Source organism: Podarcis gaigeae, assembly GCF_964106915.1.
Source record: "Podarcis gaigeae genome assembly, chromosome: 11".
In the NCBI taxonomy this organism is placed as follows: domain Eukaryota; kingdom Metazoa; phylum Chordata; class Lepidosauria; order Squamata; family Lacertidae; genus Podarcis; species Podarcis gaigeae.
Genome location: NC_139687.1, coordinates 64,441,703 through 64,455,602, shown reverse-complemented (window position 1 = coordinate 64,455,602; position 13,900 = coordinate 64,441,703). Strand labels below are relative to the sequence as shown.

Sequence of the window (13,900 nt, the reverse complement as noted above, 5' to 3'; positions counted from 1 at the left end):
ATTTAACTTATATGCAGAATTCATCATGCGAAAGGCTGGGCTGGATGAATCCGAAGTCGGAATTAAGATTGCCGGAAGAAATATCAACAACCTCAGATATGCAGATGACACAACATTGATGGCAGAAAGTGAAGAGGAATTAAAGAACCTTTTATTGAGGGTGAAAGAGGAGAGCGCAAAATATGGTCTGAAGCTCAACATCAAAAAAACAAAGATCATGGCCACTGGTCCCATCACCTCCTGGCAAATAGAAGGAGAAGAAATGGAGGCAGTGAGAGATTTTACTTTCTTGGGCTCCATGATTACTGCAGATGGTGACAGCAGCCATGAAATTAAGAGACGCCTGCTTCTTGGGAGGAAAGCAATGACAAACCTAGACAGCATCTTAAAAAGTAGAGACATCACCTTGCCAACAAAGGTCCGTATAGTAAAAGCTATGGTTTTCCCAGTAGTGATGTATGGAAGTGAGAGCTGGACCATAAAGAAGGCTGATCGCCGAAGAATTGATGCTTTTGAATTATGGTGCTGGAGGAGACTCTTGAGAGTCCCATGGACTGCAAGAAGAACAAACCGATCCATTCTTAAGGAAATCAGCCCTGAGTGCTCACTGGAAGGACAGATCGTGAAGCTGAGGCTCCAATACTTTGGCCACCTCATGAGAAGAGAAGACTCCCTGGAAAAGACCCTGATGTTGGGAAAGATGGAGGGCAGAAGGAGAAGGGGGCGACAGAGGACCAGATGGTTGGATAGTGTCTTCGAAGCTACAAACATGAGTCTGACCAAACTGCGGGAGGCAGTGGAAGACAGAAGTGCCTGGCGTGCTCTGGTCCATGGGGTCACGAAGAGTCGGACACGACTAAACGACTAAACAACAACTTAGATACATTTATCAGTGAATTGTTGCATTTGGTAATGTACAGGAAAAACTGTGATTTGTGGGACCATTTGCAGAAGTGATTGTGTTGATTTTGGTAGTGGGGGGGGGGTGTACGATGTCCGCTGGAGGGGCCAACCCTCCTTTCAACCCTTACATAGATTCCTGCAACAGCGCCTTGCCACCTCCTTACCAGGCTGTGCCCATTAATGACCAGGCCGTATTCCCCGTTGGGCTGTTCCTCCGGCAAGACCTTGCAGTTGCCAGACTTCTTGACTTGGAGGTCCATCTCATCGTCATCCATGGCGGCCTCCTGCGTCATCGTCTTCCTCGCTTTCCTAAGAGAAGACCCACAATAACAAGCACTGCGGAAACCAGCGGGGAGTTTCCCCAAAACAGTCATAAATTTAATAAATGAAGTAAGGGAATAATAACAAAAACGTTAGCAATATGCAGACAAGAAGCAAAGCCAGACTCCCACCCCCTAACTAGTAGACAAGCAGACCATCTCAGCTCCTCCCTGGGAGTAGCCCCCCAGCAGGGCCTGAGCTCAGCAGCGCTCTGCCCACCTGCGGCTGCCAGCAGCTGGGGGGGGGGAGAGGGGCCCTCTTGCCTAGTAGCCCCGGCAGCCTTGGATCTGGAGGGCATGTGAGATGTGATACATAAGTAGCAGTCAAGTACAACATTCCTTGTTTTCTTAGAGTGGACATGAGGGGGATGTTTGGTCCTGTCAGCAGAAAACTTCCTTTTTCCTCCCTAATGGGACATACTTCCTTTGCGTGGGACTAGAGGTGGGCGTGACCGTACCTGTCCAGGTAACAAACGGACAAGGCACACAGCTCTCTCTCTCTTTGACTTCCTCCATCGTTGGAGCAGCTTTTTAGCTAGCTATCCCCATACAGGATAGATCCACATGTATATACTTTGTAACTAAGTCTGCCTGCAGGGATCCAACTGTGAACTGAATGTGAGTAAACTTCTTATATATATTTTACACAAGATGGTGGCGTGCTTATTCTTTTAAGAGGGATATAAGGGGACTTACCAGGAATCTAATATTAAGAAACTTAAACAAGCCTGCAACCAGCTACCCACTGTACGTTTAAAAGGGGAATGTAAAACTCTGCCAAGTAAAGGAACTTGCTAGCGCAAGTTAGGAAGGATATTAATAAAGAATATATCCTCTCCTGCCTCCCTGAACATTCCCACAGGGCGGAGAAGGCCTTTACCTGAGTTCATGGCGCACTTCCTCAAAGGTGTCCCCCTGGATGAAGAAGATGTCCTTCATGTCGTCATAGAGCATGTTGCAGGAGTAGCCGATGTTCACGGCCGTCTCTGGAGAAGGATCACAGAATGGCAGAGTGGGAGGGGGTCCCCTAGTCCAGGCCCCTGCAAGGCAGGAATCTCTGGCAGAGGCCCACCCAACTTCTGCTTCAGCAGCTCCAAGGAAGGAGGAGATGCACCCCATCAAGCGACCAGTGTTAGGGCCAGGAGGGATCCATCCCTGGCCCCTTGGGGGACGGACTCTCCCTCTCTCATTCTCCCCTTTCGTGGCAACGCCTCTGCCTGAGATGGACCCTTCAGCTGACCTGAGGGCCCCTCCAATCCGGACGGCTAGGCGGAAGGCAAGAGCCCCTCCTGCGCCCCCACATTGGCCCAGGGATTCCTGAAGCTTCTTGCTCACTCTCCTTCTCACCTCAGCTTGGAGACGGTCTTGCTGGACTTCTTTTGGAAAACCCACCCAAACACCAGAGATGCTTCAAACACATTTGAAGTTCACAGCTTTCCTCAAAGAAGCCTGGGAGCTGTAGTTTGCAAGGGTGCTGTGAACTGTGGCTCTGGGAGGGGAGAACTACATTTCCCAGGATTCTCTGGGGGAGCTGATGGGCGTTAAATGTGCGCTGGCAATGCTTCAAATGGATTCTTTGCCGTTCATCTCATTTTTCTTGCCTGTGCTTCAAACCACGTCTATCCCCCCTGCGCTCGCTTTAAAGGGCTTTAACTTTTCAGTGCTCTTTGTCTTTCTTTTTTGCTCCTGTTGTCTTTCCTCTCCTCTCTCGCTACTCTGCTTCTCTCAGACCTCTTAGGATCCTTGGTGCATTCCTCGGATTTGGCCCCTCCAAGCCCACCTCTCTTTCCCAGCTCCTCCCATTTGCTGAGACAACTCCAGGACGACTTACGACTTACGGCTGGTGGGAGCAAGGAGGCCAGCCTCACCCCTTTTGAGATTCACCCACCAGGCGTTTCTCACCCAGGGGCAGATCAAGGGAGTTCTGGGAGCAGAGGAGGCCCAAAGTCACCCCCATGAATTGAGAAGGTGCTGCAGTGTTCTTTCCGCCCTGTGATGTTACAAAGGATTCTGGGCTGCACCTCAGAAGGGGGCAGAATCAATTGCCAGCTGTTCTTGGGGGGGGCTGAAAGCAGTGTGTCATCTCCCCCTCTGGCAGTACCTTGCTTGTCTCCAGTGAGCACCCAGATTTTAATCTGCGCTTTCCCCAAGGTCTCAATTGTCTGTGGGACACCGTCTTGCAGCTTGTCCTCAATGGCCGTGGCACCAAGTAACTGCAGAAAGAGGGGGGGGTCACAAAGGGGTGCTCTGAAAGGGGTGACCAACAGACACCCAGTGAAGTTCGGGGCCCACCCAGACTTTCACTTATCCTGCTGCTTCCCTCCAGAAAAACCCGCCCTATAGCGAGTTGAATTGGAGCAAATGACTGCTGCGTTTTCTGTGGATTGATGTTTGTTCTGATTCAACACTAGAGAGCGGGTTTTCTGGGGAAAGTGGCGAGGCAAACAAAAAACCACTCAGACTCCTGCCTTCTAAGCATGGGACATGGAAGGACAGGTGAGCCCCTAGGTTGAAAGATTCAGGATGGATGGAAGAAAAATCCTTCGTCACGCAGTACAGGGTTAAACTGTGGCTCAGATCCAGTTTGTAGTGTTATAGGAATTCTAAGGTCCTATATATATATATATAATAAATGTTCATAAATGTACAAGGCAAACACATACATGAGTATATAAACCACATGTCTGAAACAGTAAAGAAGAACAATCCTGAAGCATTCTGACTCTCCCAGCGACCTCAACTATTTCTCTGCAGTAAGGGAGGAGAATGGGGAAAGCCTTCCCATTGTGTTTTCGCTTACAGATCCTGTCTTAAGGGCAGATTTGTGTATGAATAGTATTTACCACCTCCAAGGAATGGCCAGGCTACCAGAAAAAACAATTGATAAGGCCTTATCGGGTATCCTGGCAGACAGAAGAGAAGTAACACTCTTAAATTTCTGCTGGGGACAGCCTCCTTCTGTGATGTATGGATGATGTTTTTGGGGTGGTCTTGAGCTACAGGGTGGGCAATTTCAAAAGTCTATATAAGAGCTTGCACAACATTGTTCTGGGTTCCTCCTCCTTTTCTGCATGTGAGGGGAGTACCCTGTTGCAACAGTCTAATAAAGATCAGGCTTACTAGCTGCTTTGCTTCTCAATATTCTCTGGCTGGCAGCTGTTATTTTTCTCCTACCAATATTTTGGGACTCTATACAGGCTCTTGGGTACCCCATGATGGGAAAAGGAGCAGTTTTTTCTTATAACAGTAGGTTTCCACAGGCAACTGCTCAGCCGCGATGAGAAGAGGATGCCGAACTGGATGAGCCATTGGCCTGATCTAGGGGGCTCCGTTTATGTTCTTATGACCTCCTAGAAGACAATCTGGCCCAGCGGAGCCCTGGCTGGCTCCATTCCGCCGGCCTGTGGGGCTCCAGGGAAGCGTCCCAGATGAAGGCGGATCAGGAAGGGGCTTGCAAAATGCGCTCGCACATAGACTCTTAAAAGGCAGGAGCAGGAAGGAGCCGCGCATCATTGCGAGTCCAGCCCCAGGGCTCAACAAAGAGCTTTTTAATGAGTGGAAAATCAGAAAAGGAAAAGAGATGCACACACTGAAAGGGGGGAGAAGGACATCTCTCCACTGGGGCAGCGAGAATCAGGCAGCATCTGAAAGGCAAAGCCAGGAAGGCACCAAAGGCAGGGGCTCCACTTTCCTGTAGCTCGAACCCACTGGTTGGGGTCCTTCCCTCTGGAGCAAAAGAAAGCAAGGCTGCTTGTTATGTTATGCTTCATTGCCATGACTCTTTTTTTGAATGGGTTGACTGTTTAGAAATACTTGGACAAATTAAAATAAACAAGTAACAACGGCACTCCAAGCCACTTAAGTTGCAAGCCTGAGAGAATCACAGAATTGTAGCGCTGGAAGGGACCTCAGGGGTCATCTAGTCCAACCCCCTGCAAGGCAGCAATCTCCGCTAACCCTCACCCTGGCTGACCAATCCCTATCTGCTCCTGTTCGGTGTCTGAGCCTTGGGCGCCTGGCTTCCCTCCTGGGCTCCCCCACCTACTATCAGGTCTTTCTCGATTTCTTCGTACAGCTCAGACAGCTTCTCCTCTCGGTCCTGCAGGGCTGTGCTGGCTTCATGGTGACGCTTCTGCCAGTCGGCAAAGGACTTCCTCTCCAGGTCCTTATAGGCCACGACCAGCGTCCGGAGACCTTCCCCTGCAAACTCCTATAATAATAATAATAATAATAATAATAATAATAATAATAATAATAATAATTTATTACTTATACCCCGCCCATCTGGCTGGGTTTCCCCAGCCACTCTGGGCGGCTTCCAACAGAACACTAAAATACAACAACCTATCAAACATTAAGTTTCCCTAAACAGGGCTGCCTTCAGATGTCTTCTAAAAGTTTGGTAGTTATTTTTCTCTTTGACATCTGGTGGGAGGGCGTTCCGTAGGGCAGGCACCACCACCGAGAAGGCCCTCTGCCTGGTTCCCTGTAGCTTTGCTTCTCGCAATGAGGGAACCACCAGAAGGCCCTTGGAGCTGGACCTCAGTGTCTGGGTGAACAATGGGGGTGGAGACGCTCCTTCAGGTATACTGGACCGAGGCCAGCACCAACACTTTGACTTGTGCTTGGAAACGTACTGGGAGCCAATGCAGATCTCTCAGGACCAGTGTTATATGGTCTCGGCGGCCGCTCCCAGTCCCCAGTCTAGCTGCCACATTCTGGATTAGTTGTAGTTTCCAGGTCACCTTCAAAGGTAGCCCCACATAGAGCGCATGGCAGTAGTCCAAGCGGGAGATAACCAGAGCATGCACCACTCTGGCCAGACAGTCTGCGGGCAAGGAGGGTCTCATCCTGCATACCAGATGGAGCTGGCAGACAGCCACCCAGAGACTCCCCTTCTTAAAGCACCCTCTTTGTGGGTCTCACGAAGCCCCCAGGGGGTGGGCTGGGGTGAAGATGAAGCCGCAAGGGCATCGCTCTGGGGAGGCTCTGCATGCAAACTCTGCTGCCAGCTTACTTCCAAGTACTCGGTAGTCTCCTCCTTAAGAGGTACACAGGAAGGGTGCAGCAGTTCGTACAGGATCGTGTCCGCCCCCTTGCAGTACAGGGTCACCTTGCCGTCGGGGCGACACACTGGGAAGAAGGGAAGAAGGGCAGAAAATGAGAGGGTGCCCAGAATCGTTCCCCACCCTGGACAGACACACGACACGCGGGCAGAGAGGCAGAGATGGCTGGGGGGAGGGTTTGTCCCCTATTATGTATTGAGTTGTCTTCGTCAACTGGTTGGACAATGTTCTTGAAGCTACAAACATGAGTCTGACCAAACTGCGGGAGGCAGTGGAAGACAGGGGTGCCTGGCGTGCTCTGGTCCAGGGGGTCACGAAGTGGCGGACACGACTAAACGACTAAACAACAACATGTATTGAGTTGAATAGGATCCAAAATGCAGCAGTCTGATTGGTCCTAGAACAATAGGATTCAGAATGCAGCAGTCTGATTGGTCCTAGAACAATAGGATTCAGAATGCAGCAGTCTGATTGGTCCACAGGAGCCACCCAAACCAGCTCCAGGTGGAAGTGAATCTGCAACCTGATTGGCCTACAGGAGAATCACGGAATTAGCCAATCACGTGGGGCCCATTGTGTAAGTAATGTACATAAAGCAGACATTCTGGGGGAACTTCCATTCCTCCTCCTCACCACTGTGAGCTGAATAAAGAGCATGAAATCCACTCTCGATTCTGAGTATATTTCATCCCCCTTCCTTCAAAGATCTAGTCTTCCTGGATGGAAGGGCCAGAGGATCTGCTTGGCATGCAGAAGGGGAGGAGCCCTGCCTGAGGTCCTGGACAACTGCTGCCCGTTGTCACTGCAGACCACACTGAGTGAGATGTGCCAATGGGCAGAAGCTTCCTAACTGCAGGGCATGGCATCACTCTCTCTCCTGGGGTTTTCTCATGCAGTCCCTCAAAGGGTGTCAGAACTGGAGCTCTCGCAAGAGTCCAGCCCCCTAGAAGTTCCTTTTCTATAGCGAGCAGGTAGTGGAAATCGCTTTGCACCAATTCAGTCAAACTCCCGTCGAAAAAGTCTGCCCAGCTGGTTGACGCTGGTGGAAACAACTCAGCAAGAGCCACTCCACCAGGACACAAAGAGGAGACCCGGGCATGTGCAGAGTATTTCCCTGAGAACCAATCACAGGCGAGGCCCGGGGTTTGGGGGAGGGGAGGAAGGGGGCACACACCAATGACAGACATCCGCTTGCGCACATTGTTGAAATCCAGGATGGCAAGGAGCTTATAGACGATTGTCTTCCCCATTTCCACCACGGTGATGGTCTCTGGGGTCCGGGCGTGGAAGACAAAGCCAAAGTTCCGGGCGGCCGTCACCAGGGCCCCCTCGTCCGGAGACTGAGCCTGGTAGACCAGCTCACCTGCCAGGGAGGGCAAGGGGGGGGGAGAGAGGCAGTGTCACTTGCAAGGGGGAGGCGGAAAAGTCCCAAGCGCAGCAACCAATTTGGGAGTCTTGAAGGAACAGGCGGCCAAGAAGAGACGCCCTTAAAGTTCCTAAAATGTTGCCTGGCCTGGACAAAGGGGAGCCGGGAGAGGTTTTCTGCCTCTTTCATAACCAGGGCCAGATTGAGGCTGGATGAGGCCCTCAGCTCCTGAAGGTAACGGGGCCCTTTCTATGTCCAGCTGTCCTTTGTCAACAACAAATTGTCGCTGTTTTTTATGTTGAATATATGCTATATGGTAATTTATGGACCTAAAAAGGTAAAGGTACCCCTGCCCATAGGAGCCAGTCGTGTCTGACTCTAGGGTTGTGTGCTCATCTTGCTCTAGAGGCCATGAGCTGGCGCCGTCCGAAGACACTTCCGGGTCACGTGGCCAGCGTGACGAAGCTGCTCTGGCGAACCGGCACCAGTGCAGCACACGGAAACGCCGTTTACCTTCCCGCTAGTAAGCGGTACCTATTTATCTACTTGCACTTAGGGGTGCTTTCGAACTGCTAGGTGGGCAGGAGCTGGGACCGAAAGACGAGAGCTCACCCCGCCGCGGGGATTCGAACCGCCGACCATACGATCAGCAAGTCCTAGGCACTGAGGTTTTACCCACACCGCCACCCGCGTCCCTAATTTATGGACCTAATAGGTATCTAAAGCCATTTGCTCATAACAAAATATGTATTTTATCAAAGTAATTGTTGAATTGAAATACAATTAAGAAGAAGTATATTAATAGTGAAATACAATTAAGAAGAAGTATATTAATAGTGAAATCATTATTAAGCTCTAACTTAATAATGCAAACACATTGGCATTTGGCAATAACAAAAGTTCCTTCAGAAACACAATTTACAAAGACTCATAATTCAGCCCTTTGCACATGTTGCCCTGCAACCAGTCCATGCAGAATGGAGGCACCCTATATATAGAAAGGAGCAAATCCATGATATTTTAGGGAGCAGGCGGGGCCCATGACTTACATCCTAGGAGCCAACACAACACAAAACATGGTTGCTGTATGTACGTAGGTTTTACTTTATTTGTTTTTCCCCTTATATTTTGGAAATGTGCATCCAGTTTTTTTCCTTTACATCTTTTGCCCCCCCCCCAAAAAAAAAGAGAGTGGGGCCCTAAGCTAGAGCTTGTTTAGCTTATATGTAAATCTGGCACTGCTCATAACACTGGAACTCAGGGGCAGCCAGCAATGCTGAATGTTGGGAAGATTCAGGACAGAGAAAAGGAAGATCTTCTTCATGCAGCACCCAGGGCTGATCCACACCTCCGTTTGCCTCCCTGCTTTCCTGGGGGATAGCCTCATCTTTGGTGCTGAATTGGAACAAACAGCCATTAGCAGGTTGCCATTTGTTCCGATTTAGCGCTAAAGAGCAGGTTCTCCAGGGCAAAGGCAAAACCCATGCTTAGAAGGTGCAGGACGAGCAGAAGTGTGAGTGAGCTCATAGCTAACCCGTGGAACTCCCTCCTACTGCAGGCAGGGATGGCCATCAATTTGGCTGGCTTTAGAAGAGGATTAGACAAATTCATGTTGGAGGAGAAGACAACGGGTGGCTACCATGTTTTCTGCCTCCTCCTTCTGAATCGCTGCTCTTGGGTTCGGATCCTGCTTGCGGGTTTCTGCTTGGCCCCTGTGAGAACAGGGCGCAGCGTCTGACCCATAAGGGCTCTTTTCATGTTCTCATGAGACCTTCAGAGTCCAACCCGCAAGAGCCCCCCAGCACAGCACCCTCAGGCGAGGTCCCCTCCTCTCCCCACAGGCCACACTGCTGCTCTGAGCCAGAGGTGCTGTCTCCCCACAGAATTGCAGAATGGGACCCTGAGGGTCATCTAGTCCAACCCCCTGCGAGGCAGGAGGCACAGCTCCACCCCTCCCCCTCACCTGGCTTCTTCTCTTCTGGCATCACCGTGTGGCAGAGAGAAAGGAGGCGGAAAAACTTGTGGGTGATGACATCTCCCGCCTTCACTTCCTCCACCAGGCTTTGGTCGTAGAAGGAGAATTTGGGGTCAGCGAGGGGGTTGTAGGAGAAGTCAACTTTTGGGGTACTCTGAAAGAGGGGGCGAGAGAAAGGTTGCCACCATGAGAACGTCTCTGGGCTCATCTGCCTTCCTTTCTTCTGGCTGGACAAAGACTACGAAAGACCACGCAGAGGCTCCTCATTCTTCCCAGGCAGCTGGCTGCTCTGGGGACCAGCCTGCCAAACTCCAGGGCAATGGCAGCCTTGACCCAGAAGGTCCAGAACTTCCCCCAAGAGAGGAAAGGAAGAAGGAAATTTCCAGAAGGGAAGCTCAAGGCACAAGGGGGGGGGGAGTTGAAATTCCTTTTGTCCACTTCAGCCCCACACTGGGATACGTCCTGGCAAGTGCTGGGCAGGGCTGGAACCACAACAATGCCCAGTGGCCCTGCCTGCCACCCTTTGACCCCTCGCAGCCCCTTACCTCCGTAATCTCCACCCGTTGTCCGTCCAAGTCAAAGACATCCCCTGTGGGCGAGAAGCACAGAGCCCAGCTGAGATGACAACAAACGCACACTTGGCTGTGAATTCCGGGCCTGGGCCAGTTTGTGCCAGCGGGGCGACCAGGGCACCCGGGCACCTTTGGGACCCTGGCCGAGGATCTACAACTGCCCATTGGGAAGCAGGTGAGACACCAGGCCGGCATTGAAAAACAGGTGCAGGTGTGGGGCTCCAGAAGGTCTGAATGGTTCCTGTATTGGCACTTTATTTATTTATTTATTTATTTATTGAATTTATTTATTTATTTATTAAATTTCTATACCGCCCTATACCTGGAGGTCTCAGGGCAGTTCACAGAAAAGATCACAACATAAATAATCAGAATAAAAACAACAACCCAAAAACACACACACACACACACAAGACTTTTAATGTACGCGACGACAGTCGCAGGGATGTTATGAGCCCAGAGATGGAAAGAAGACAAAGTCCCTAGCAGAGAAGAATGGCAAACTAAGCCATTAGACTATGCCGAAATGGCAAAACTGCCCAGAAAGGTCAGGAATCAAGAAGACCAAAGCTTTAATAAAGGATGGGGGGAAATTTACAATATATCTGGGAGACAGCTGTAAGCAGATGAAAGCATTAGCAGGATTGCAGTAACACAGATACTATGGACAAAATGGAGTGACATAAAATATGGATTCTGGAACAATATGCAATCGAAAAAGTTGACAATTGGAGCCATGGAGGGGAAGGTGCAGAGATTGGGAGAACTCCCTAAATATGGATATGTATTTTATATTGTTATAATCTTACACTTGTAAGATCAAATAAAAATTATTTCAAAGAGATGAAGGGATGCAGCAGCCCCAGGAGAGCGCCCCCTACCGTAGATCTTCCCGTTGATGCAGCACTTGTTGAAGACCATGATGTTCTGGGTGAGGGTCCCCGTCTTGTCGGAGAAGATGTACTTGATCTGCCCCAGCTCCTCGTTGAGGGTGGTGGTCCGGGCCTGGGCAGGGGTGTCATTGAGGGGGTAGTACATCTTGCGGTCCCACTCAATGTAGAAGCTGTTGCCCAAACGGATTATCTCTACGCTGAACGAGAGGAAGGAGGGGAGACCAAGAATGGGCGGGAGACCTGGCAGGAAAAGCTTCCTGGCGCCTGGGGTCCCTTTGCAAGATGCAAGGGGCCATTGAAGATGCTGCTTCCGGGGGGCGGGGCGGGATCAACGGGTGACCCGTGTGCAGCCTGTGCACACAGAGAGGCAGCGCGGTGCAGTGGTTAGAACGGCATGCTAGGATTTGGGAGGCCAGCTTTCCAGGCACCACTTGAGCATGCTGCTCCCTGGACAACCTTGGGCCAGGGTCGCCGTCTCTCAGCCTACCTCGCAGGGTTAATGCGAGGACCAAAGAGAGGAGAGAGAACTCTGCACACCCCCTTGAGCAACTTGGAGGAAGGAGGGTGGGACAGAAATGTAGTCCATAAACTGCAGCCCAAGCGCATGCTGGGAAGCCGGAACCGGCTGCTCCCTGAAGGAAAAGGCCTTCCTAGGTGTCTGGCCAGGGACTTCGGCTCCATCTCCCTCACCCCCTGACCTTCCCCTGACACAGAAGTCACATGCACACACACCGCTGGACCCCATGACGTACAGTGGTCCCTTGGTTCTCAAACGCCTTGGTACTCAAACAACTTGGAACCCAAACACTACAAACTCGGAAGTGTTCCATTTTGCAAACCTTATTCAGAAGCCGAACGTGCGCCATTTTGAGTGTTACACTTCCAGTTTGAGTGTTACAATGAGGTCTGTCTGTTTCTGCTATTTATTTTGCGTTTTTGTTTTTGCGGCTTTTTTGTTTTGTTTCTGTGACTGTGTGGAACCCAGTTCAGCTACTGATAGATTGATTGTGTGACTGCAGTACATTGTTTATTGCTTTCATTTTACGGATCAATGGTCTCATTAGATAGTAAAATTCATGTTAATTTGCTGTTTTAGGAATTGTTTTCAAAAGTCTGGAACAGATTCATCCATTTTGCATTACTTTCTATGGGAAAGCACGCCTTGGTTTTGGAACAGACTTCTGGGACGGACTAAGTTTGAGAACCAAGGTACCACTGTAAGGGCGATGCCACGTCCGCTGAAGAAGGAAGCGGGTGAGTCGGAGCCTGGGCATAGCGCCATCATTGCAGAGTCAAAGGAGAGTCACAGAGCTCCTTCAAAAAGCTCACCAGCCTTGCCAAGGAGGTGGTTCCTCCTTCCCCCACCCCAAGGGTTGGGCTGCCAGAGCACACTGCCTGCCCTGGTTGGGCAAGAGGAGGAAACACGCCAGAAGGGGGGGGGGGGCTGGCCCTATTGGTGCCCAGAAAGCGAAAGTAGGGCTGGAGTAGCAGTGCATGCTGGGACATCTCCCACTCCTTTCGGCTCACTCTTGGGCTGGCCTCTTCCTTAAACTCAAAAATCCCAAATGCAGTAACTTCCTCCGGAGCAGTAGGGGCAGGTCGCCCCGGGTACCACCACTGAGGGGGTGACAAAATGCTGGGCAGCACTCACCGTGGGGCCTGCAGTGCGCCCGAGCCACACATCTCTCCCCCAGCTGTAGGGTGGCTGAGTGGGAGGAGGCGGACAGACTCCTTGGAGGCCCCACAGAGCACCCTGCCCCAGCTGGCCCCGCCCCTGGGCACAGGGCATGAATGCCACCCCGGGCACCGGATCGGCTTGCTCCACCACTGACTTCCTCATAGAGTCGTGACAACTTCTTGATCTTTGGGTTACCGTTTTCTGAACTTTTTAATATTCTTTTTCAGGCAATGCAACCAGAACTGCACACAACAGTGGGTTGTAGCCAATGTTCCATCTACTCAGAGTAGACCTATTGATATTAATGGAGCTGAGCGAGTCATCGGTCTGGGTAGAAGTAACTTCAGATACAATCCCAAGTGCATTCGCAGCATTGATTTGCATACAGTGGTACCTCTGGTTACGAACGCTTTTGGTTACACACACTTCACGTTACGAGCTCCGCTAACCTGGAAGTAGGTCTCCTGGTTGCTAACTTTGCCCCAGGATGCGAGCGGAAATCACGCACCAGAGGTGTGCGTGCGGCGGGAGGCACCATTCGCGAAAGCGAGCCGCAGGATAAGAACAGTTTCCGGTTATGAACGGGCCTCAGTTCGTAACCAGAGGTACCACTATAACGGTATTACAATCTTGACAGTCTCGTTTCCCATTCCTTTCCCAATGCACATGGAGTCCCCATCGCCACATCTGCCCTGCCAGACCAGACCCCGTGAGGGTAGAGGCGCATGAGGACACGATGGCTTGGGACTCTTGAGCCCTCCACGTTTGGGACTGGAATGCCAAACGGGAGATCTGTCAGGAGTGTGTGCCGGAGCCAGGCTCTGTGACCAGTAGGGCTTGGCAGGACTGGTGGCAAGAGCCGGGAAGGGATATAAGGTCAGCATTTCCCTTCGGCTCTTGGCCACAGCAACACGCTTCCTGCCTTGGTGAGTTTGGCTTCTTGCTTCCTGATCCTCGGACCTTGGCTTCTTGATTCCTTGCTTCTCAACCCTTGGACCCTTGACTTCGTGGCTCCCTGCTCTCGACCCTCGGACCCTTGGCTTTGTGACTCCCTGCTTCCTGACCTTCAGACCCCTGGCTTCTGGACTCTTGTTCTTGCTCCCACTCCACCATCTTGCCTCCAGTCC

General features: G+C 51.1%; 1 protein-coding gene across 1 annotated transcript in view; it reads right to left on the bottom strand.

Annotated features, from left to right (window-relative positions):
- The window catches only part of LOC310827069 (phospholipid-transporting ATPase ID-like), a 76,057-nt gene that overhangs the window by 17,650 nt on the left and 44,507 nt on the right, over nt 1–13,900 (bottom strand). The window contains exons 13-21 of the mRNA XM_083702649.1: nt 11,084–11,292; nt 10,176–10,219; nt 9,619–9,784; nt 7,464–7,652; nt 6,241–6,356; nt 5,269–5,433; nt 3,325–3,436; nt 2,104–2,209; nt 1,068–1,212 (exon numbers count right to left, since the gene is read on the bottom strand). Coding sequence (XP_083558775.1) covers nt 1,068–1,212; nt 2,104–2,209; nt 3,325–3,436; nt 5,269–5,433; nt 6,241–6,356; nt 7,464–7,652; nt 9,619–9,784; nt 10,176–10,219; nt 11,084–11,292 — 1,252 coding nt within the window. The remainder of the gene's footprint in view (nt 1–1,067; nt 1,213–2,103; nt 2,210–3,324; nt 3,437–5,268; nt 5,434–6,240; nt 6,357–7,463; nt 7,653–9,618; nt 9,785–10,175; nt 10,220–11,083; nt 11,293–13,900) is intronic.